The 24637-nt window shown below is 39.2% G+C and overlaps 2 protein-coding genes across 2 annotated transcripts in view; one reads left to right on the plus strand and one right to left on the minus strand.

Moving 5' to 3' along the window:
• Positions 1–1007: 1007 nt before the first annotated feature.
• GFM1 (G elongation factor mitochondrial 1) overlaps positions 1008–24637 on the minus strand; it is a 49670-nt gene continuing 26040 nt past the window's right edge. The window contains exons 13-18 of the mRNA XM_002716331.5: positions 23725–23807; positions 12794–12956; positions 10510–10654; positions 3185–3345; positions 2455–2508; positions 1008–2307 (exon numbers count right to left, since the gene is read on the minus strand). Coding sequence (XP_002716377.2) covers positions 2176–2307; positions 2455–2508; positions 3185–3345; positions 10510–10654; positions 12794–12956; positions 23725–23807 — 738 coding nt within the window. The 3' untranslated portion in view covers positions 1008–2175. The remainder of the gene's footprint in view (positions 2308–2454; positions 2509–3184; positions 3346–10509; positions 10655–12793; positions 12957–23724; positions 23808–24637) is intronic.
• Positions 17032–23697, plus strand: LXN (latexin). The gene is made up of 6 exons (XM_002716332.5): positions 17032–17411; positions 18655–18717; positions 19750–19927; positions 20437–20573; positions 23056–23118; positions 23388–23697. Exons 1-6 carry the CDS (start codon positions 17283–17285, stop codon positions 23484–23486), a joined length of 669 nt encoding a protein of 222 aa, XP_002716378.2. The 5' UTR covers positions 17032–17282; the 3' UTR covers positions 23487–23697.

Below are 24637 nucleotides of genomic sequence, written 5' to 3' on the forward strand. Positions count from 1 at the left end.
TCCTTCACAAAACTATTTTTAAAAAATCCTCATTTATGAATAGTCTCATGAGTTTTTTCCATGCTACAGATGTTGGTATATGGTGTTTACCAGCTGTAACTAATGAGTTAGCAAGATATGTGGGTTCTGAGATATAATTCTAGTTACTCCCACCAACTAGGCCTGTGTCACACTGCATATGAAATGCTGGTGTTGATTAAATATCTAAGATCTCTTCTGGAACAGTAACTTTATAACCAGAATATTCAAAAAATTAAAAACGCATTCAAAATTACTCGTCTCAGTTCCCATGTTTCTGACTATTCTCAATGGTCAGAAGAACCGTGCTAAGTACTATGGAGGCATTTCCTCATTAGGAAGTGTTCAAAACACTGATGAAATGCCAAAGCAATCATATTTTTGGTCTTAATATCATGACAGCAACAGATATATTCACAGGGGAAATGCACACATAATAATTACAACTAAAATATTAATTTGCAAATGGTGACCCGTGTGATCTTAGAAGAGCTATTTACCTTCTCTGTGCATTTGCTTATTCTTACAAAATGGAGATAACAGTGCTTATTTTCACAGCACTGAAAAATTAAGGAATGCATTTAAAGTATTTAGCAAATATATTGAAAACATGGAAGCAGTACTTTAAAAAATCTTTTTTTGTAGAAATATTAAAGTTATGAAGCCAAATTCATAAATCAAGAAACTGACAGAAATTTTAAATCAACTGTTTCACTTCTTACCTGCTAGGGAAGACACCTGCCTCAGTTATTTTATTATCCAGTAAGATAAAGGAGTAGAACATGTCTGCAATAGCAGCTGATTTTTGGATGAAATGATTCTGGAAAGTATGGTTGAACTACCTGGAAAAGTCCAACTTACACTGCAAACAAAAGCTTAACACTTACTCTTTCTCAATTTCAATGAACATAATAGACACATATGATCAATTACAAAAGACTCAAATTCAACCAGCATTTACTAAGTGAATGGAACTGACTAGGCAGTAATTCTATTAATTATACTTTATTATCTAGGGCTGCAGAAACATTAATATGAACACAAATATGAATAACACATGCAAGTGTCCATTTTTTACTTCCTATAGGACCACAGGAAGTAGTAACATTTACACTCCTAAAATATAGGCAGTCATAAATTTGTGGAAGCCACAAACTAAAGTAACCAGACATACTTAACCAACTAGAAATGTAGCTAATATTTTAATATCATAATGAAGAATCAGATAAACATTCTCTATTAAGACCATATGGGGCCGGCGCCGCGGCTCACTAGGCTAATCCTCCGCCTTGCGGCGCCAGCACACCGGGTTCTAACCCCGGTCGGGGCACCGGATTCTGTCCCAGTTGCCCCTCTTCCAGGCCAGCTCTCTGCTGTGGCCAGGGAGTGCAGTGGAGGATGGCCCAAGTACTTGGGCCCTGCACCCCATGGGAGACCAGGATAAGTACTTGGCTCCTGCCATCGCATCAGTGCGGTGCGCCAGCCGCAGCACGCTGGCGGCAGCAGCCATTGGAGGGTGAACCAACGGCAAAGGAAGACCTTTCTCTCTGTCTCTCTGTCCACTCTGCCTGTCAAAAAAAAAAAAAAAAAAAAGACCAAAAGACCATATGGATCTTAAAACAGAAAAGCCTATCCATTAATCAAACTCCAAATGTGATATATGCAATTCACCTTCAGGTCTTGAGCAAAATCATAATTTTTAAAAATCAAAACTAGAGAGACACCGACAACATACATACAAAGCAAATATGATAAGCAAACTGTTACCAAAATTGTTTACTGTTGGAACAGATGAAAGGTATAGGACTTGTGTGCACTTTTTCCAGCTTTCCTGTATACTGGAAATTTTTATGATAAAAAATTGAAAAAGAAGTTTACACACATTCTAATTTAAGACGTATAACTGAGATTAGTTTCTTTACTCCTTAAATAAACATTAAAATATTTCAGTAATATTTTATTGGGGGGTTTGCCACAAACTATAAAACCATTCAATAGAAATATACATATAATTATCTTTGAATACAGCAGAAGTTCCCGAATGTGAAATAAGGGCTTCCAAATTTTTCAGCATCTTGAGTTCATTCCACTGGAATCCATCAAAGTATCTAAACATTGCACATTCAGTTAAAGTCAGTAAACTCAAGGTGAGGAAAGTCAGTTCTTGGCTTTTCCTTTTTTTATAGGAAGTTGACCTGTGGCTTCCAAATACTTATTAATAAGGTCTTCTTGTGTGGATGGTGAGCATGGTTGATATCGGCAGTACTCCATTGTGTACTCTCCCTTTCCCTACGAGTTAAAAACAAAAAAACTGTGTGTGCATATATACATACACATATTTATATGTGTGTATGTTTGGTATGACTATCAAAGGCATGCAAAGTCAGGATTTCACAAATCTGATCATGTTGTAGGATGGTCGTTTGAAGAGCTTACCTCTGTGCATGACCTAAGCTCAGTGGAATAACCAAACATATCATTTAGAGGAACCTGGAAACAAACAGATATCTGAGATTACTGAAAAATATTTGAGAAAAATACAGAGATGTTTTGGATTTGGGTTTCTATTCACTGCTCTTGGTTTGAAAGAATTAAAAACTGAAGAGAAACATTCTTGATTTATTCCAGGTGGAAAGTCCATTTGAAAGTTGTTGATCACAACTCAAGACCAAATTACTGAGTCACAGAGTGGACCCTACTGAGAGCGAGCCTGCCCTCCTCATGGGCACTGCTAGCCAGTACCAGCTCAAGCACTCAGAAGGGTTTCTTCTCTCAAAGTGTCAACTTGCCTTTGACACCATGTATCTGACAGTGGTGTCTTCCAGGAGGCCTTTCTACCGTGAGACTTAAGTTAAGAAAGGTACAAGCAAGGGAATTAAATATTATCCCAATAGAGATAACATAATAAACCAACTATGCAAACAAAGCAAAAATGAGAAAGATTACATCTAAGCAAATGGCATTCACAAAAGGGCACGACGAAATGCATTTTATTTTTAGTTTATGCACTGAAGAGTTGCTCTAACAGCAAATGCCACATATATAGAAACCACAAATTCAAGAGGGAATTGTGTCAGCTTGCTTTACAATCTCTAAAATCAAAAGCTAATTCTGATTTCCTTCTATGGTTAATAAAAGCAAAATTGTCAATAAGCATAGTACTTACATCTGCATACAATGTAAAATAGTCCTCAACCCCGTCTTGTCCCGTGATTACCCCATGGCGCCGGTTAATTCCTGCGATTACTGGTCCCTGAAATTCATTTGGAGCTACAACTTCCACGGACATAATAGGTTCAAGAATACATAATGTCGCATCTGCCAAGGCTGGATTAAAAAAAAAAAAAAAGAGAGAGAGAAAGTTTATTAGTCTTGAGATCTTTTCTATCCAGCTATAAAAAGGGAGATAGACGGTGCTCTCCCAAAGGCACACACATGAGGTTAAAATATTGATCTGAACTGATTTTCTAGTAGCATTATCTTCTTAATGGCAAGTCCAATTAAGACAACATTTAGTTCTAGCATTAGTATTCCATTAACATAATTTTATACTTAAAACTAGCTGCAGGGGCTGTGGCGCAGAGGGTTAACGTCCTGGCCTGTAGCGCATCCCACATGGAAGCTGGTTCAAAACCCGGCTGTTCCACTTCCAATCCAGTTCTCTGCTGTGGCCTGGGAGAGCAGTAGAAGTTGGCCCAAGTCCTTGGGCCCCTGCACCTGCATGGGAGACCTGGCAGAAGCTCCTGGCTTCTGGCTTCTGATCAGCACAGCTCTAGCCGTTGCAGCCATCTGGAGAGTGAACATTCAGATGGAAGACCTCTCTCTCTCTCCTTTTCCTCTCTCTGTGTAACTCTGACTTTTAAATAAATAAATAAATAAATAAAAAACTGCAGAGAATATTATACAAGTGTCTTTAAACAGCACTATATGAAGTACTTTACCATCTAAATCACCCAGTCGAGTTATTTTTTTCTGAAAATCTTATGGGTAGAAACATTAACTGTTAAAACTCATTCTTTCGTTTTAAAAGATTTATTTATTTATTTATTGAAAGGCAGAGGTGACTGGCTAGTTCACTCCCCAAATGCCCATAATGGCTGGGGCAGGTCCCGCCCAAAGCCAGGAGCCTGAAATTCCCATCTTAGCCTCCCATGTGGGTGGCAGGGACACAGGTGCTTGAGTCATCAGTTTTCTTTCCCAGGTACATTACCAGGAAGCTGACTGGAAACAGAGACAGCCTCATTCCCAGGGACTTGGCCAAGGGATGTGGGCATCCCAAGACACAGCTTAACCTGCTGAGCCACAAAGCCCATCTCCCCATTCTTTTCTGTTGGTCTCTGGTAGACAAGTTCTTTTGAACTATAAGAAAACAACTTTTATTGTGGGTAGAGGGGAGAGGGTTACCGATGTTACCCTGCAATATACTTGGAGACAAGAATCAAGACATACCAAAGATCTGTTTTTCCTTTTTTAGGCTTTTCTAGGCTGAATAATCTAAGAACAAGAAGATCAAGTTTCTAGATTCTGCTCAATATTTAACTATTATTGCTATTATTTTACAATTTTATTTGAGAGACAAAGAGAATGTGAGGTCCCATCCACTGGTTTACTCCCCAAAAGCCTACACTGGGGCTGGGACTGGGCCAGGCTGAAGCCAGGAGCCAAGAACTAGTAACTAATGCTAGGTTTCTCATATGGATAGCTGGAATCCAATTTACTCAAGCCATCACCACTGCCTCCTGGGGTCTTCAAGAAGCTGAAGTCAAGACCTGGAGCTGGTAGTGAACCTGAGAACTCATATATAGAATACGGGCCTCTTAATCAGACCAGTGTCCTAACCAACAGGCCAAACACCAACTTCTGTTCTACCTTTAACAAGTTATGCCTTTTGAAAAACAGTCTGTCCAGGTGTCAATTTCTTTCACCTACGAAATACAGATATTGGATTAAATGCTAGGGTCATTTAAGAACTAAAACACAATATGTATGTCTTACATAATCAGAACACTTCCACTGCTACAAATGCTGAGTGATGTTTCATTTAACAGTATAGAGAGGGTTGGGTTGGTGCTGTGGCACAGTGGGTTAAAGCCCTGGTTTGAAGCACCGGCAACCCATAAGGGCGCCGGTTCTAGTTCCAGCTGCTCCTCTTCCGATCCAGCTCTCTGGTATGGCCTGGGATAGCAATGGGAGACGGCCCAAGTCTTGGGCCCCTGCACCCACTTGGGAGACCCGGAGGAAGCTCCTGGCTTCTGATAGGCACAGCTCCTGCTGTTGCAGCCATCTGGGGAGTGAATCAGTGGATGGAAGACCTCTCTCTCTGTCTCCACCTCTCTTTGTAACTCTGACTTTTAAATAAATAAAATAAATCTTAAAAAAAAAAAAAAAAAAAAAACAGAATGGAGAGGGTATAATAAGACTCCAAATAATCATACTTCATTGGGAAGTTGTGATAGTGTATGTAGAATACTCAGCCTCACACTGGTTGAATTATCTCCAAATAAAGGCTTTAAGCAAAACACAGATAACATGACAAAAAAAAATACTTGTTTAAAAATAATCATAGCTGGAGCTGGCGCCAGCATCCCATATGGGCACCAGTTCTAGTCCCGGTTGCTCCTCTTCCAGTCCAGCTCTCTGCTGTGGCCCGAGAGGGCAGTGGAGGATGGCCCAAATGCTTGGGCCCCTGCACCCACATGCAAGACCAGGAGGAGGAACCTGGCTCCTGGCTTCGGATTGGCGTAGCTCTGGCTGTAGCAGCCATTTGGGGGGTGAACCAACAGAAGGAAGACCTTTCTCTCTGTCTCTCTCTTACTGTCTAACTATCTGTCAAAAAAAAAAAAAAAAAAGTGCTTCCTAGAAGCATCAATTTGTCTATAAACTAATTAGCAATTTTTCCTGTTTGTTCATTAAAGCATTTCTAAAGTCACTGTTAGCTTAAGAGCAGTAATTGTAATAGCAATGTAATATACTTGCATTTAATTTTTTTTTTTTTTTTTTTGACAGGCAGAGTGGACAGTGAGAGAGAGACAGAGAGAGAAAGGTCTTCCTTTGCCGTTGGTTCACCCTCCAATGGCCGCCGCTGCAGCCGGCGCACCGCGCTGATCCGATGGCAGGAGCCAGGATCCAGGTGCTTTTCCTGGTCTCCCATGGGGTGCAGGGCCCAAGCACCTGGGCCATCCTCCACTGCACTCCCTGGCCATAGCAGAGAGCTGGCCTGGAAGAGGGGCAACCGGGACAGAATCCGGCGCCCCGACCGGGACTAGAACCCGGTGTGCCGGCGCCGCAAGGTGGAGGATTAGCCTATTGAGCCACGGCGCCGGCTCACTTGCATTTAATTTTTAAAATTCAAATCATATCCTAGTTCACATCTGCCTTTGACCGATTAGTCTTAATTAGTGAATTTTGTTCTGAAAAGAAATATTGCCTAAGTTTGCACAGACATCTAAAATAGACAAATAATCCTCAACTGTGGAAAAAGGGCACCTAGAGACTGCTGCATCTAGTGTTTTCCATAGTTAGCGCTGTAAAAGAGCTAGCTAGATTGTGAAAGGCCTTATTTAAAGGAAAGGAAAAGGTGAAACATCCAGAGCTCATCATTCAGTGTTGGGGATAGCCTAATTCAGTTTTCACATTCCCTCACCCTAATTTCCTCCTTTAAATTTCCTCTCTTCCTAAATCTACCTTGACTCACTTCCAGATAAACCTTGTCCTTAAACACATCCTCTAACCTCTATGTGACAAGACTCCAGAGCTAACTCACCCTAACATCTTCCAACAGCCATTAGCCGCAAGGCATCCAAGTCCTACAGGCAATTTTCCCCCTAGCAGATGCATGGTCTGTAGCTCCCCAAAGGGAGAAGTGAAGATACTGACATCATCGTAGGACCTTTAAGTCAAAGCTGTGGGTAGAGATGGTAATGTTTATGTTTCTGCTCACTGGGAATAACACTGACATTACCAGGTTAAGTGCTAAAGAGGCCATGTGAGGAGTAATCAAGGATGCTGACTCCGGTGGGATTTAACTTTCAGTTTCAGTATTACCTAGCTTGCAATCCTGGGTTTCTCAGTTAACTACTCTGAATTTTAACTTCCTCAACTGTAATGTCACTGTGAAGATAAGATGTGATAATTCATGTTCTTGGCATAATACATGGCATTTAAGTAATCCATAAACATTATGACCACTCTGAGACAAACCAGCTGGGGAATGGGTGGTGTGACACGGTGCTAGGTCAAGGACTGTACAACGGGAAGAGGGCTGAGCATTCACTATGTCCAAATATGTATGTCCATTATTATCACCAAGCAACCGGGGTTAAATTCAGATGATTTGCCCACTTCCATCCAAGTCAGGAGCAGGGCTAAGATTCAAACTCAAAGCCCAGTGCCTAACAGAAAAGGAGATTACAAAAAGAGCACTGCTGAATTAAATAAACTAATAACCTTTATTTTTCTTGCAGAGTGACTCCAAATTTGTTGTTTCTAGGGAGACCAAGCATGGTAGTCTCTGAGAACTGGTCAGAGAGTGGGCTCTGGCCTGGTGGTTGGGTCACCAGTACATCCCATACTGGAGTGCATGGGTTCAATGCTGGACTCTGGCTCCTGATTCAAGCTTCCTGCTTATGCATATCCTGGGAAGTAGTGGACAATGGCTCCAGTATTAGATTCCTACTGCCCATGTGGGACACCTGAATTGAGTTCCTGGCTCTAAACTTTGCCTCTATCCTCCTCCCTGTGAGCATCTGGGGAGCAAACCAGTGGACGGGAGCTCAGTCTCTGACTCACATAAAAAAAAAAAAGCTGGCAACAAAAATGATGGCAATGGTCACATCCACAGGGTGAAACATACCCAAATAGGACATTCCACTTTGCATTTCACTTTTAGATGACATCGCTGATAAATATCAGGGGTAAAGTTTAAAATAAGGTTCAAATTAAGAGTTCATTTCTACAGCCATACCACCCTGAACATGCCCTTTCAAATTAGAGTTCATGAGAATCTGAACTATTTTTCTTCCACTTTTGATAGTATGTAACATACAATAATAAAGTATTCCAATAGTTCATAGTACAAGCTCTTCTTGGACTCAGCTCATTCACCAACCTTTTCACCCCGAAACTCTCATTTGGCATTCAGGTATATATATAAAACATGATTTTCTTACTGACTTTGGCAAGAACTTTCTTCCTTTACATTTATGTCTTCATTGTTTTAAAATTCATATTTTTATTTGAAAGGCGGTGATAGGGGAGAGGAAGAGAGGAAGTGAGAGCTTCTATCCACTAGTTCATTCCCCAAATGCCAGCAACAGCCAGGGCTTGGACACCTGGAACTCCATCCAGGGCTTGCATGTGGGTGGCAGGGACCCAAGTACTTGAGTCACCACCTGCTGCTTCCCGGGGTGAGCATTAAAAGGAAGCTGGATGAGAAAGGAGGTGAGACTTAATCTCAGGCACTCCAACAGAAGCAGGTGTCCCCAGCAGCAGTTAACCCTGCACCACCATGCCTGCCCCTATTTTTTTCTTTCTATATAGGAAAAAAATTATTTTACTTCAAATCTATTTTTTTAAGTTTTGTTTTTAGCTGACAATAATTGTTATACTTATGGGGTACAAGGCAATATTTTGAACATTTCAGGATTTTAATCATGGAGAAATGAGAGTCAAATGAAGAAACAATAGTTAATTTTTCATGCTAGCATCCCGCTTGTCTGTGTATGTATATCTGGCAAAAGAATAAAACTTCTTGATTCAATTATAATCTAGTACCATCCCTCTGAATATCTACAGGCGATTAATGATAATAATACTTACATACCTAAATAATAAAACTAAATAATACACTTCTGTTTAGTTACTATTCAGTACATTCTTCAAGGACACATACAGGTATTACGGGCACATACAAAAATAAATATAATATCTATATTTAAATATAGGAACAGTTAAAAAGGATGGGGCTCTTTGTTCACTGATAACCACCTCACACATCTGGCTTTATGGAACCTCTGTCTCCAGGAACACTATCAATATTCAGTAAAGAACCAACACACAGGCCAGCACTGTGGCTACAGGGCAATCTGCTGCCTGCAGCACTGACTTCCCAAATGAGTCCCAGCTGCTCCATTTCTGATCTACCTCCTGGCTAATGCACCTGCAAAAGTAGCAGAAGATGGTCCAAGTACTTGGGCCCTTGCACCCACATGGGAAATTCAGATGAAGCTTCTGACTTTACCATTTAGGGAGTGAACCAGTAGATGAAAGATCTCTCTCCCTCTCCGCCTGCGATGCCAGCATCCCATATGGGCACTGACTGAAATCCTGGCTGCTCCACTTCCTATCCAGCTCCCTGCTAAGGGCCTCAGAAAGCAGTGGAAGATGGCCAAAGTGCTTGGGCCCTTGTACCCACGTGGGAGACCCAAAAGACCCTCCTGGCTCCTGGCTTCAGATCAGCCCAGCTCCGGCTGTTGCAGCTATTTAGGGAGTGAACCAGTGGTTGGAAGACCTTTCTGTCTCTCCCTCTGTAACTCTGCTTCTCAAATAAATCTTAAAAAAAAAAAAAAAAAAGAAATGTTTTGTGCATAATATAATTCTCCTGTGTAAAGACACTTACAGAGATTACAAAATAACAAATAACAGAAGAAATGGCAGAGAGAGTAAATTTTCTAGATTCTGCCCACAACTTTCAAGTTTCTTTGTGGAAAAATCCTGATGTCAAACTGCTATGATAACATTTGCCTTTTTCTCTTAAAAGCAAAGAACCAAACATGTTCCCAATTTCTTAGGGCTCTAGTTCAGCAGGCTGACAAATTTATCAGTTTAGCAAGAAATCTACATTGTGGACAAGGTTTACCGAATTCTTTCAAAATACTTTGGTCATCCTCAAAATATCTAAAGGCCTGGTAGCCGGCACTGTGGCGTAGTAGGTTAAAGCCAACGCCTGAGTTGCTGGCATCCCATATGGGCAACAGGTGCATGTCCTGGATGCTCCACTTCCCTTCCAGCTCCTTGCTGGTGGCCTGGAAAAAGCAGTGGAAGGTCGCCCATGTTTTGGGCCCCTGCACCCACATGGGAAACCTGGGTGAAGCTCCTGGCTTGCTCTCGCTCTAACTCTTTCAAACAAATAAATAAATCTTAAAAAAATAAAATCTAATAGCCTAAAATGTCATGCATGAAAACGTTACTTACAAATATAATTTGAGCAAATCACTAAAACAACATGACTATAGTTAGCTTACTTTAAAATATTTCTTAGAATTCTATGTAGTTCTATCTTGTCTATGAAAAATAAAACTTACAAATTACCTATGAATTTAAACACAAAGAAAAAATTTAGATAATTTTTGGAACAGGTAAGGCTCTTAATTTTGCAAGAAGGGGAACTAGCTACCCTCACTTTTGATCCACTTGCCCAAGTACTGATCAAATTCCCTGGTGTGGTGCCCAGCTCTGCTGGTCTAAGGCGGAGGGTGTTAGGATACAGCATACCTTGTTTGAGAGCACCTTCTCCTGCTCGGATGAAAGAGATTTCATTGGAATCAACCATGTGGTGCGCTCCATCTTGCAAAACAAACCGGAGCCCAGAGAGCTTATAACCGGAGAGAGGGCCCTTCTCACAGGCATCTAAAAACCCCTGTTAATGAATGCAAACAACTTGGGAGTGAGTGGATTTCACTTACAGGTGCATTACCAAAAACATCCAAACATTTTAGGGTTCTGAAGTGTATTGTTTTTATACATGCTACATTTCATCCCTCAAAAAAGAATTATTTGAAGAACTTAATATCTTTACCCTTTAAGTTTCATTATTATACCACCTAGATGAAGAATCCCTTGCAAAAACGCTCCTTACATGTGTGAGCTAGATGGAAACTGAACTTAGGAGGGCTAATAGTCACTCATATTCAACAGTGACTTAACTCTCATAATCCATTATAGAGACAGCACAATCTTAATTTTAGAGGAAACACGAAAGGCAAAACTATAAACTCCTTAAAAGAAAACTCCCACACATAGTAGAAGCCCTTACTATATACCTATCATTGCTTCACCTCACTGCCAGGTCATATGATAAAGCTATAATTTGCAAAGTTACACAATGGCAGTAAGAACCAAAATTAAAAGGTAATTATAATTAAAAGGTAATTTTACTTTTCTAAATGCAATTCTTTTTGCTTAAAAATAGCTTCATTAAGGTATAATTGATTTACAACAAATTGTACATATTTTTGGTTTTTCCTGGCCACACAATCATATGACTGAACCTGTGTACAATGTCTTCCAGACATTTCAAAACTAAGTTATGTATGCTGAAAAAAAACTAAGCTCTCCTAATCCTGGAGAAATATACTTATAAGCATGTTGATAATATAACATTATAAGAGTGTAATAAATAGAATATATTAATCACAAAAATACTATCATCTCTGAAACCAAAATTTAAATCTGTTACCAAGGATTTCTAAGACAAAACACTAAAAAAAAAGGAGCCAGCACTGTGGCACAGTAGATTAAGTTTCTGCCTGCAGTGCCAGCATCCCATACAGGCACCAGTTTGAGTTCTGGCTACTCCTCTTCTGATCCAGCTCTCTGCTACAGCCTGGAAAGCAGTAGAAGATGGCCCAAGTCTTTGGGCCCCTGCACCCACGTGAGAGACCTGAAGAAGCTCCTGGCTCCTGGCTTTGGATCAGCACAGCTCCAGCTGTTGCAGCCAATTGGGGATTGAACCAGAGGATAGAAGACCTCTCTCTCTCTGCCTCTCTTTCTCTTTCTGTGTGACTCTGGCTTTCAAATAAATAAATTTTTAAAAAACAAAAAACTCAGAAAAACCTCAATGTACAAGAATAAACAACTGTCATACATTTAACACAGTCTAAATAAGTGACTTAGGAAGCAAACAAAACGCTAACCCTTTATATCTAGAAAGTGATTCACGGGCTGGCGCCGTGGCTCAACGGGCTACTCCTCCGCCTTGCGGCGCTGGCACACCGGGTTCTAGTCCCAGTCGGGGTGCCGGATTCTGTCCCGGTTGCCCCTCTTCCAGGCCAGCTCTCTGCTGTGGCCCAGGAGTGCAGTGGAGAATGGCCCAAGTGCTTGGGCCCTGCACCCCATGGGAGACCAGGAGGAGCACCTGGCTCCTGCCTTTGGATCAGTGCGGTGCGCCAGCCGCGGTGGCCACTGGAGGGTGAACCAATGGGAAAAGGAAGACCTTTCTCTCTGCCTCTCAAAAAAGAAAAGTGATTCACAATTCCCAAAGAAATGTCACACATAGACTTGTCTGATCTCTATTTTATCAGGAGTACAGGTTTAAATATTTTACTTTCATCTTACAAGTGAAGAAACCGGCTCTGCACATTGGACAAAGAAGCACATTAAGCAGTAACAAAGATGACAGTGGCAACAAGGTGTTCAGAATCTTAGTAAATGATCATTCTACTACAGCAAAACAAACAAACCTTTCATAAATCCCTAAGGGCTACTACACATCTTAATTGCTGACTGCAATCAATACAGAAGCTACAACTTGTCAAGAGAAATATAACTTCAATTAAGAAACAGAATGATTTCTCACCACTCTCATAGCAGACATTTATAGCTCATGAATGCAAAGACCTGGGACTTCTAAATCAGATGGAAAGCTTAACAATCACATACAGAGGCAGGATTATAGCTAAAACGAACTCAATGGATAACGCGATAAAAGAGTATCATTTGATACCTAATAAACTGTTTTTAGTAAATAAAAATGCAAAAGAAGATTTAAAAATTTTACCTTTTCTACAGCAGGTACAAACTGCTTTGGAACATTTGCTCCAAATGTTTCATCAGAAAATTCCAACTTAGTGTAGTTCTCTGGGTCCAGGGGCTCCAGTACACCTATCACTTTCCCATACTGGCCTGCACCACCTGATTGCTTTTTATGTGTAAAATCAAACCTGAAAGTGATTTAGGAAGAAAAAGACCAACAAAACATTATTTAATTGCCAAAATAAAATAACTTAAATGGAAAAAAATAACCTTATGTAATCATTTAGTTTTTCTTTTGCTTATGAAAGCTTCCTATACATTCATCTAAAAACAATCTTCATTTTCCTAATCTTACTGGAGGGGTAAGGGTGGAGTATACCACCAAGGTAATCCAGTTTTTAATTTTGCCAATTCCAAATTTCAAAATACAAAAGTTAAAGTAATTAAAATAAGCAGACTAGTTTAAGGTTCATTGTTCTAATTACCTACATTCCAAAAAGCTTACCCACATCTCTTGGAATGTCCCCCTTCTTTGGACTACAGTGTTCTCTCGACTTAAATATCTGGCTGAGGCCAGCTCCTTCAAAGTAAGAGCTCTGAGGGCTGCCCCATGTTAATGTGTTCTGAGAGCTCCTATTTGACTTCATTACTTGGGCATTACAGACTCCAGCAATATAAGAAAATGAGTTCTGGGTGGAATATAAACATTTGAAAATCATTAATCATGAAATGAGAGTGACTTATATAAATAGGTCATTCAAAAAGATATGTAGACATAGGCCACTGTTTACTTCAAACCACTAATGACAACATAAATACAGAATATGCATTCTACATACATATTATGCATATGTAAACAAAGACTACTGTTTCACTGGAGAAACATTTCATTTACCATTTGCAAGCCACGGTTCCTTTAAACGGAAACCTTCCTCAAGAATCTCACAGCCAGTGCTGTGGCGCAGTAGGTTAATCCTCCGCCTGCAGTACTGGCATCCCATATGGGCACTGGTTCTAGTCCTGGCTGCTCCTCTTCTAATCCAGCTCTCTGCTATGGCCTGGGAAAGCAGCATAGGATGGCCCAAGTGCTTGGGCCGCTGCACCCATTTGGGAGACTGGGAAGAAGCACCTGGCTCCTGGCTTCAGATTGGTGCAGCTCTGGCTGTTGCAGCCATCTGGGGAGTGAACCAGTGGTTAGAAGACCTCTCTCCAGAGGTCTCCCTCACTGTCCATAACTATCTCTCAAATAAATAAATATTTAAAAAAAAAAATACTCTAAGATGAAAGAGGTAAACCATTTTCAAAACTACCTGCAGGTAACTGCAGGTAAATGGACATTAATGAGTATGTGTTCCTGCATGTACATTTATGAATGGTTTGGAAATAAGTTTCTTTTTTTTTTTTTTTACTTTTTTTTAACTTTTATTTAATGAATATAAATTTCCAAAGTACAGCTTATGGATTACAATGGCTCCCCCCCCCCCCATATCTTCCCTCCCACCCGGATATAAGTTTCAATATTGACAGGAGATGCCAGCTTGGAACAGGTACATTTCCTGAAAAGCCTAAGTATGAATGCACCTTTAAATATTCTTCCAGAAGTCAAGAGCTTTAGGATAGGCTAGAAAAAAACAAAATGACAAAAGGCTCATTTTCCTGGCGAGCAGATACAACTGTTAATCAACAAAGAATGACCTAAGGAATTTCCAAAACTACAATGTACTGACATATACCAAGTTCTCTCCGAGGCATCTTAAATCTTGCTTTCAATTTGACAATAACATCTATACAAACATACCCTACACCTCTACTGTCTATATGGCACCTACAAATCATTGTTATAAATTGAAATAAAAAAATAAAGTTTAACACCTAGTCTCTAGTTCTACTTGTCCCATTTCGAAGGCCACCTGTGGAGAATACTTAGTGAATAGATACAGACCAGCTCCATCACTGCACAAAGTTCTACCGGGCAGCACTGCTCTGCACGACCAATACACAAACAACTCCATATGATTTCGGGGACCATGTCTGAATTTATAATTGAGAAGGTACCAAATAACAAAACATTTACATGCCAGGCTTGTCTTAAGCACTTTTATATGGATTGTCTTACTTGTTCTTTACCACAAACCCATAAAGTAGGTCCTATTTTTATCACCATTTTATAGTTGAGTAACCTAAGTAATTTGCCCAATGAAATACAGCCATTAAGTGGCAGAGCCAGGATTTGCACCAAAGCCAATGCCCTTAACCATTTTTCCAGAAAGCTAATAAAATAAATTGACTTAAGCTACAAATGATTCCTTCACTTCAAGAGCCACTAGGAGGTACAGTGCAAGGATAGCTTGCACAGTAGTTCACATACAAGAAGAGGTCAAAGAAGTGAGACCACTTTGGCAGCAGCTAAGAAGACATGCTTGCTGAGAGTGACAGAAACCCTGCCCTGTGGGTCAGACAGCTGGCATGTTGTAAAGGCAATTTATTTGACAAAACATCATCATTGTTAACTGGAATTGGGTTGGTTTTGTTGTTTACCTCTAATTTGAGGATTTGTTTTGACTTACTAGTCATACCATACTCACAAGTCATAAGCATCTTTACTTAGTTTTATGTTTATACTCTTAGAGTTACATTAAGCTGTAATTCACTTGATCTCAAAGACCTGTAATAAATTTTGCTTTTTTGAAAGTAATCCACACTTAATTCAACTTTGAGGATAATGGACTGATGATCACCCCTTTTCATGAAGATTTAGTAAGTAAGTAAGATTTTAAGGACTTAAATTTAGGAATGAGATTTTCTTACTACCATTTATTTAATATCAAAACAGGCAGTTAAATTTCTTTTATAACGTAAAAAGTATATTATTAGTAGAACTTAAGTTGCTATGTGTACTTTTAAATACCTGTTATACTATAATCCGTTATTATCTTTAATCACAAATAGGGATTATATTGATAAAGCTTCAACATGGTGAGTTTAGGAAGCTCACATTTGCTTCTCACTACTCCAACAGATAGTGACATAGGAGGTGTGAGGGAACCATTTGTGAAAGAAAATTTCATTATCAGCAGACAGCTCTTTCCAAGTCAACAGAATGTACTTAGGTGCTCCTTCCTTCCTAGACACCATCAAAGGAACACTTTCCACACCTAAGAGAATACACAAGGACAACTAGAGAGACTGGCTCCCAGATAAATGATCCATCCACGTGGCAAGGGGGAGCTTTAATATCTGAATAAAAGCTTTAAAAGGAGAAACTAACTCCCTCATCCTCTAGTGACTTCACAGTTGTCAGCTAATTTAGCCAGAGAGGAGGAAAAATGCCTTACTGTTTACTACTTCTTAAAAATCTACTTAAAGACATTTTATTTACACATGTTAAATGATATCTGAGGAAGACACAAGTATACTTTTGTTCACTTCCTTTCTGAAATCATTGATAACATATAGATAAGTATACCGAAGGAACCATCAAAACTCCATTTTCAAGGAAAAGAATCTCCACTTCCCAATCAGCTAAGTGAAGTTCTAACTAGAGGTCAAAGGAAATCTTAGTTCCCTGATGTACAGCAAAGCCAGTCAAAATTATAGTTCCTTAAACGGGGGGGGGGGGGGGGGGGGGGGGGGATGAGAAAATTGGAGAGTAGAAATGTACTGCCTACTAAGTTTGTGCCCAATAGCTTTAAAAGAGCTGCTTTTGCTAGAACCTATTTCATCACAGTGCTTTGTGTAAGTTCAGTTTTTAAGTATATTTTCATCCTTCAAGTAAAATATTCAAAGTGATTCAAATTTGGAGCACGGTGTCCTATCAAAATCGCCTCTAAGATCAGTAAAGGAGGGGAGAGGTGCTGGTAAATTTTTTACTTCTCCTGACCCAAATTAGATAATGTCCCCACTTAATAGTATAGTTTAGCAGTATTGTATAACCGGGAATGCACGAGTCCGTCCCCGCCTCTCACAATGGGAAGAGCAAAGAGAGTGGAATCACAGGAGAACCCTGGCCCTTACGTTGCTCAGGACACTGGTGTGGGTGGAAGTTGTGCTCTAGCCTGTAAGGGAAGCAACCAGACTGACTCCCTGGAGTGGAAACCAGAAGCCTAGGAGAGGAGGGACTACAAACTCTAGGGCCTGAAAGTCCCTCCCAGCACTTCTGTAAAGATTAATAAAAGGAAAGAGGAAGGCCCTGCCCACCCAGCTCCCCGACTCCTTCCCCTCCCCTCCTCCCCATGGCGCCCCACCTCTCCTCCAGTAAGAACCCGCCGGGTAAGAAAGGCGGGAGCAGGGCGGGGCGCCAGGAGCAGCAGGCTCTGAGTGCCTGCACTCCGGGAGCCAGAGCCGAACAGCAGCTTCCAGAGTTGGAGGAAGAGGGAGGAAAGGAGCTTGCGATCCGGCCTACGCCCGGCCCAGCCCAGCAAGCCCAGGCGTGCCCAGCTAGCAGCAGGCAGAACCGCGGCGCTAGTCCGGGTCCCGTTAAGAGTGAGCAGTCCCGCGGCCAGCGCTTGCCAGGAATGGAAATCCCACCGACCCACTACCCAGCCTCCAGGGCGGCCTCGGTGGCAGAGAACTGCATCAACTACCAGCAGGGAACCCCCCACAAGGTGTTTCTGGTGCAGACGGTCAAACAAGCCAGCATGGAGGTGAGTCCTGCAGGCGCGAGGCGCGGGGGCTCCAGGCTCGGGCACCCTGCTCGCCAGAGGTCTGCCTCTGGCCAGGGGCCTGTGCTCTAGAGTCCTGAACATTCCCAGGCAGCCTATGCTGCTCTCTCTGGAGACAGCCCGGAACTGTTGTTTCCACCATGAGGCAGAGACATCGATAGTTTCTTGGGCACTCTTCCAAAGAAATGGCAAGCACTCTACATAAACGGCAGCATTTTCGCCATTCCCTCAGCGAAACCCATAGGAAGCAGGCAAAGGAGTATTACCACTGCTACTCCCTTTCTCATCTACTGCACCACGCTTCACCACAAAAGCTCCTGCCTCTCCTTTGCCTAAATTGTTAAGATCAATCCTCATTAGAACTTTGACCAAAGCGAAGCAAGAAACAAACAGTAAGAGAAACTTGCAACCAAAGACAGAGAGAGAATAAACGCACTGTGGGCTGGCACTCTGCTTTAAGCATCCCACCACCACCCAGGCCACCACTGCTCTACATGCTCTCTGAAAGGGTTGAATTAAATATTCAAGGCCTCAGCTTACTTAAGTGTATAAGATTTAAGGCTGTCCTTACTCATCTGACATAGTTTTAACTGCTAATGGTCTTTAAGAGATGACAAAGAATAGATTTTAGTTTAAAACTGTACCAGATACCGTAATTAGGTATAAACTTTTAATCAGGATCTTGATTAAAAACATGAAATATTTAAATGTTTGTCTTATAAAATTTAAGCTCTCATTTTTCAGGTCCACCACTACATGGCTAAAAAGAGTGCCTAAGTACAAGAAATCTCCAACTACCCTGCAGTAACCTGCCTCAAAACGGAGTTCACATTCACTGAATATTATTTGGAGGGAACAGTGGGGTTTTTGAAAAATCTTTTCAAAGGTGTATCCTTTCTTTTGTCTCTGGGATCAAAAGCTATTGCAGAATTTCTTGTGTAAAAGATTCAGAGCCTGAAGTTTTCTGATAATGGAAAAGGAGTTGTGCCCACTCTACTCTGCTGGTATGCTTTTATCCCACACTGCTGTTCTCACTCAGAACAAGGGGTAGATGGGCTGCTGAATTAGACATTCCAAACTGTGACAAGGCCTTTTCAGGATTTAAGACTTGAATCATTTCTCCCACCAGCCAGCCCTCCTAACTAAATAAGAATGCATTCTTCTAACACCACAAATACTCGATATGCTGTTATAATCTCTTTTCTCCACCACGTTTTAATTTTAGGATATTCCAGGAAGAGGACATAAGTATCACCTTAAATTTTCTGTGGAAGAAATAATCCAAAAAGTAAGCAAAATGTTTTTACTAAATAAATTTGATTCTAAATATTCTAGATCACCTTTGTTGATCAAATCCACAGGATTAGTGTTGCTTCCCTTCACCCACTCCCTTTTTTTGGTTGTGAAACCCCTGCCTCTAATAAAACAATACTATATGGGCAAAGCTTACCAAGGTCAAGTTTTACTATCTTTGTGTATTGTGAGATACATGAATTATTTCTGTTGCACTATTTAGAGAAGAATACACACTTCAGTTCAAGCCAATTGTCTCATCAGGAAGCCTGAACTTAGCCCTAATATGAAGTAACTTGCTCTCTGGTAATGCTAACTTTCTCTTGCCTTTTTTGTTCTGTTATTAATTGGGCATTTAAATAATTCAAGTGCTCTTAGAGATTCATGAACTGGCCAACTGATACCACCTTTCAGATTAGGGTCTTTCAGTGTTGAGCCAGAGACATTTTTAGAAATTCTGTCAAACTGTTATGAGACAAATGAAAAGGAATTCCAATTTGTATCATAACCATCTAAAAGCTTGCCCTTTGCACAGTATTCAGATGAGACACAGAGTATTTAAAGGCGGTTCATTAAAAGGCATCTGGGCTGCTAGACAGCCAGCCTTACAAAGCATAACATAGTGCTGCAATCTCTAACTTTACATGTACAAACAGATCGCTATACCTGTGTTTGAAAAAAACTTGAGTAATGGAAAAACTTAAAAAATAACCAGTCTGGAGTTGGTATATAAAATCAGACTAAAGGCAGCCTTGCAAATTAATCTTCAAATGTATTCAAAGTTTTAAGATTAGAATTTATAAGATTATGAGACCTTATAAATGACACGGTAAGTTATCTAGTTTTGAATGTTTACATGCTACCTCTGGAAAATAGGCTGGGCCCGTACCTTTGAAAATAGGCCCTCTGAAGTGAAGTCTGAAACACCACCGTTAGGAGCCAGTGCTCTAAATCCTATCTCAAGGACAATAATTAGTAATGATGGGCATTTACATATAAATATCTTTTGCAAAAATGTCCCAAACAGGAAGTTACAGTAAACTGTACAGCTGAAGTGCTTTACCCTACTGTGGGACAAAATACTGCACCAGAAGTCAGCTTCACATTTGAAGGAGAAATTGGAAAGAATCCAGATGAAGAAGACAACACATTTTATCAAAGACTCAAATCCATGAAGGAACCACTAGAAGCAAAAAATATTCCAGGTACATGAATATGGCATAGAAAAAATTTCTTTCCAACTTTAAAATCAATCTCAATTATCTGTGCTCAAAATTGTTAAATAATAACTATGTTGGAAATATACTTGCTCCTGTAAAGAATATTTATTTTCACCATGGTAATGGCAGTTCTCCCCCAGGTATCAGTCCAAAGAAAAGTCATAGCATTGCAATCTCTAAGAAGCCTGCTATATTGCCTTGGAAATCATTCCACTACTCTTTCCTTAGCTTGCTGCATATAATTTTTTAAATACCCTATTTAGTCATAATTTTAAACCTAGTATCTTACTAGTTGCTAGCCTTATGTTTTCTTAAGTCTCATCTGACAGCTCTTTCTAGACCAAAAAAAGACTTTGGGACTAAATGGATCCAGGGCTTAAATTTTTTTCTGTACACGTTTCAAGGAAATTAAGACATGAATTAGAATTTTAATTTTTTAAGGTTAATACTGCATATTTAAAATAATCACACTTATCATATGTTTTCACCGATAGACAGTTTTGGAAATGTACCTCCAGAAATGAAACCAGTTCGACATTTAGCTTGGGTTGCCTGTGGTTATATAATATGGCAGAATTCTACAGAAAACACTTGGTATAAAATGGTAAAAATTCAAACTGTCAAGCAAGTGGTAAGTAATTTCTTTAAAAGACACTATTACCTGGGTTCACATTTATTGAAAGTATTGTAATTCATACCTGGAAAAACAGTGCCCCTAAAGTAATTTTGAATTAAAAGTATGAGCCTGCTGTTTTGAAGGAGGGGTCAGTCACAATCAAGTCTTGGGAAGCTAAAAGTGGCAGGAAGAGTCCAAGTAACAGCAGTGGTCTAAAACATCTTAGTTTGGCAGAGAGCTACAAACCACAGTCCTTTGCCTAATTTGCCTTCTTAGTAACAGTGCTGCATCAGTGTACATTCCCTGGACCCATGATAATAGCAAAGCAAAGCCATGCATTTTCCACAGAGCATTTTCTATTAATAAGTAGGTTCTAGGTGGCACTTTGAAAAGGCACATGGAATAGGAGAGGGAGGAGGAAGAAGGGTAGGAGGGAGGGCAGGATGGGAAGAATCACTATGTTCCTAAATTTGTATCTATGAAATGCATGAAGTATGTATACCTTAAATAAAAGGTTTCTAAGTAAAAAAAAATTAATTTTAAAAAAAGAAAAGGCACTATGGTAACGACTGGTAATGACAGTTCTTTACCTTTCATGTTAGACGAATCAGATTCAACTGTGGTTCTGAACTCAAATCTCTTCTATAGCAAAACGGTTTGAAGAGTTTTATTAGTAGAAGCAAAAGAGAATCCCGGACACATTGTGTGAATTTACTTGTATGAATGACTATACGTTTATTTGCTATACGGAAGTCCTAAGGGTCACTGTTTGTGGCAGTCACAAGCGAAGCTGCACTTTCTAGAATGAAGTCGAGTTGTAACTTGGCATTCATTTTTGTGCTCAGCCATTTATGATTTCCTATAGCAACTTAAGTTTGATTTATAAATTATTAGTCATGCACTAATTAAACTGTCTCTGCTTTTTTTCTCTACAACAATAATAGTGCCACAGCTACTTAAGATATAGGTGGTACTTTTCCCCAGGAGTCTCCCTGAACAAAGTCATAGTATCACAGTCTCTGAGAAGCCTGCTGTATTACTTGTTCCTTAGCTTGCTATATACAGTTTTCTTTTACAACCTATTTAGTTACAATTTACAATATCTTATATGATCTGTTGTTAGCCGTTATGTTTTCTTAAGTCTGATATTATTTATTGCTGTTTAGAAGTGTATCTTTCTAGACATTAAAGAGGTAAAAATAAGTTCTTCAACCTTAGTTTTATTAAGAAGTTGAAAGGAAAAAAAAATCAACCAGTATCTAATGAAAATTAGAAAAATAAATAAAGTAGAGCTTAAAGAAAGCACAAGAGCTTTATTCAGTTCCCTGGAGAAAACGATTTTCCAGCTGACTTATGTGAGCTGACTGGCACCCAACTGCAAGACGGAGCGCCTTTCCACCACAGGCTTTGTAACCACTTATTAGACACCTATAAGCACTGGAGGACAGGAAACCCAATTACAATACTCAGAGTATAATACCAAAATCGAACATGGATGTGATAACAATATTTTGAGACACACAGCAAGCCTTTTTTCTAATGCATTTTCATACACATCAGTTCCATTAGGGGGACTGAGGTCTTGAGTAACTGACTTCCTGGAAACAAACCATAAAACCTTTCAATCATGTACAAGACAATATTAGTAAATATTTATGTAAAGAAACTCCTGTGGCCCTTCACCAAATTGCGATTTTTAAAGCATAATGAAAATCTCAACAGAATAGTTTACCAATCCTTTGGTAATACAAGTAAGATGACTTTACCTATCAAGATCCAACATGTAAGATGCCTTACTGATGTTTACATTCTTTTTAAGGGGCATCCTTTGTGGATACAAAGAAGAGATTACTCCAATTTACTGTAAAGAGGATATTATGCTCTTATTTATTTGACCCTGGGGTCACATTTATAATCACTGTTAACCAAAGGAACTTGTTCTACCCCTTGAAATAGTACATCAATTACATGCCTACAGGAGCCTGATGATGATTTTAAATTACGTACATAAAGTATTGCTGTGTAGCTTCAAGTATTTTTTTGCCAAAGCAATAAACAGTACAGATAAAAGCTTTAATTACAAAATCAGATAACTACATTCATTACCTTTTACTATTTTCAGTGTTTCTTTTAATGTTAGCATTCATTGCCACAGTTTATTCCTTAAATGTTTTTCTCAACAATGGAACTATTAAGGATCCTTATATAACAAGCTACACAACAATCTTAAGCTACCACAACTTGAAAACTAAAACTGGATAAATGTTTTTTAGAGTAACAAATATATAATGAATTTAAAATGTAGTGGAAGAATACTCATTTATTAAGTTATGAGAATAGTTTTTCTGTCAGGCTAAATTATCACAGTCAATTTTCATTCTTACCTAAATGAGTATACTATAATCATTTATTAAACTAAGCTGGTTTTAAAAATTGAAATGTCATTTTTGCCAATGTTATTAAGTTTTAAACATCAGGTTTCTATTTTTTGTCACAGCAAAGAAACGATGACTTTATTGAATTAGACTATACCATTCTACTTCATGACATTGCATCTCAGGTAAAGTAGCACTTAACTTTAGTTGATGCCACTGTGAAAAAAGTGATGTTCCTTTTACGGCTACAGTGTACTGTGTTAATTCCTACTGAATGAAAATTCATGTAAATTCTGACAGGCACCAGCCTGAAGCCTATTACACCTGCAGCAATTTAATGTGTTTCATGCAATTCTTTATGAGGACTAGTTTGTCTCCATCAAAATACAAACCCAATTCTGTTTTCTTAATTGTTTTATGAATTTTACCACACATTAATTTCCTTTTCTTTCAGGAGATCATTCCTTGGCAAATGCAAGTTCTCTGGCATCCACAATACGGTACTAAAGTCAAACATAATAGCCGTCTGCCAAAGGAAGCACATCTGGAATAAAGGAGGCCCCTAGCACTGGGATGCAACGTAAAGATGCCTGTTAGTGCTGTGTGGCCAAACAAGTCTCAAAGGTTCTCTACATATAATATCCTGTCCAGTATAAAACTCTATATAGATCCCTGAACAAAATTAATGTTACTATATAAGAATGTCTATATAACAGTAACAGTGCTGTGTACGTGCCATAATAAAAACTTCAATTTCAACCTCATAATGTTCAATTATGTTGAATACTTACGGGACAGGAGCAGTAATGGTCTCTCGGAAGGCAACTTTTGGCTTGCCTGTGATACAAGGACAGCCATATTCCCTTTCCAGCCTCTAAAAATAGAGTGTAGGAAATAACCTTTTATTATGATTAACAAAATAATCTAAGAAAAAATTCTAAGTACCTTAAATATCTTAACAGCTTTATTTAAACACAATAGATAAATGATGTCTTAAGTAATTTTAAAAGAATTGGATATATGATATTTAAGCTAGACTACTTTTACAGATTTTCTATAAATAAATTCTAATTTAAGATGATTAATTTGTACTCACCCCCAATCTATTCACTAAAATTTCACCATTGTTCTGTATTATAACATGTTACTAGAATAATTTATAAATCTATTGTCAAGATTTTTTAATCTCAGCTTCAAAAGATATGATCATGCCACAATTCCAAATCATATGTCTTTTGCTTTCATTCACATATGAAGGAGACCTTTCCTAGCAAAGTATAGGCCCTATTCACCCTTTCTTTTGTCTACCATATAAAGACCAATTATTGACTTGAAATAGCCTCAAGAGTGTATACAACTAGTTTGTCTAGCTAAGGCTGAATCCAGGATTTAACTGACCCAATTAAATTAACCAAGACTCAGGGATGATTGGACAATCTTACTGCAAATCTCCGAGGTCTGGATCCTAGGAGCTCATGTTTATCAAACAGATTTAGAAACCAAAAACAATCTGTAACACATATTAGAGGAAGAAGTATATCTAGATACAAACCATAGTGAAGCTTGAAGAATCACCATTAATTTCTTGTTTTTCAGAATTACTAATATTTACTAGAATTCTATGGAATTAAAAGATAATTTGGGTACAAAACATTTTTGGAATTATGTAGTTTTTTCATATTTCCCATGAATGTTTTGAAGACC

This window comes from Oryctolagus cuniculus, chromosome 4 (assembly GCF_964237555.1).
Source record: "Oryctolagus cuniculus chromosome 4, mOryCun1.1, whole genome shotgun sequence".
NCBI lineage: Eukaryota > Metazoa > Chordata > Mammalia > Lagomorpha > Leporidae > Oryctolagus > Oryctolagus cuniculus.

Bases quoted from the DNA above. Each gene is read 5' to 3' on its own strand.
- LXN (XM_002716332.5), top strand. From the start codon at position 17,283: ATGGAAATCCCACCGACCCACTACCCAGCCTCCAGGGCGGCCTCGGTG. The intron at 17,412-18,654 runs GTGAGTCCTGCA...TTTTAATTTTAG, and splicing joins TCAAACAAGCCAGCATGGAG to GATATTCCAGGAAGAGGACA. The intron at 20,574-23,055 runs GTAAGTAATTTC...TTTTTGTCACAG, and splicing joins TTCAAACTGTCAAGCAAGTG to CAAAGAAACGATGACTTTAT.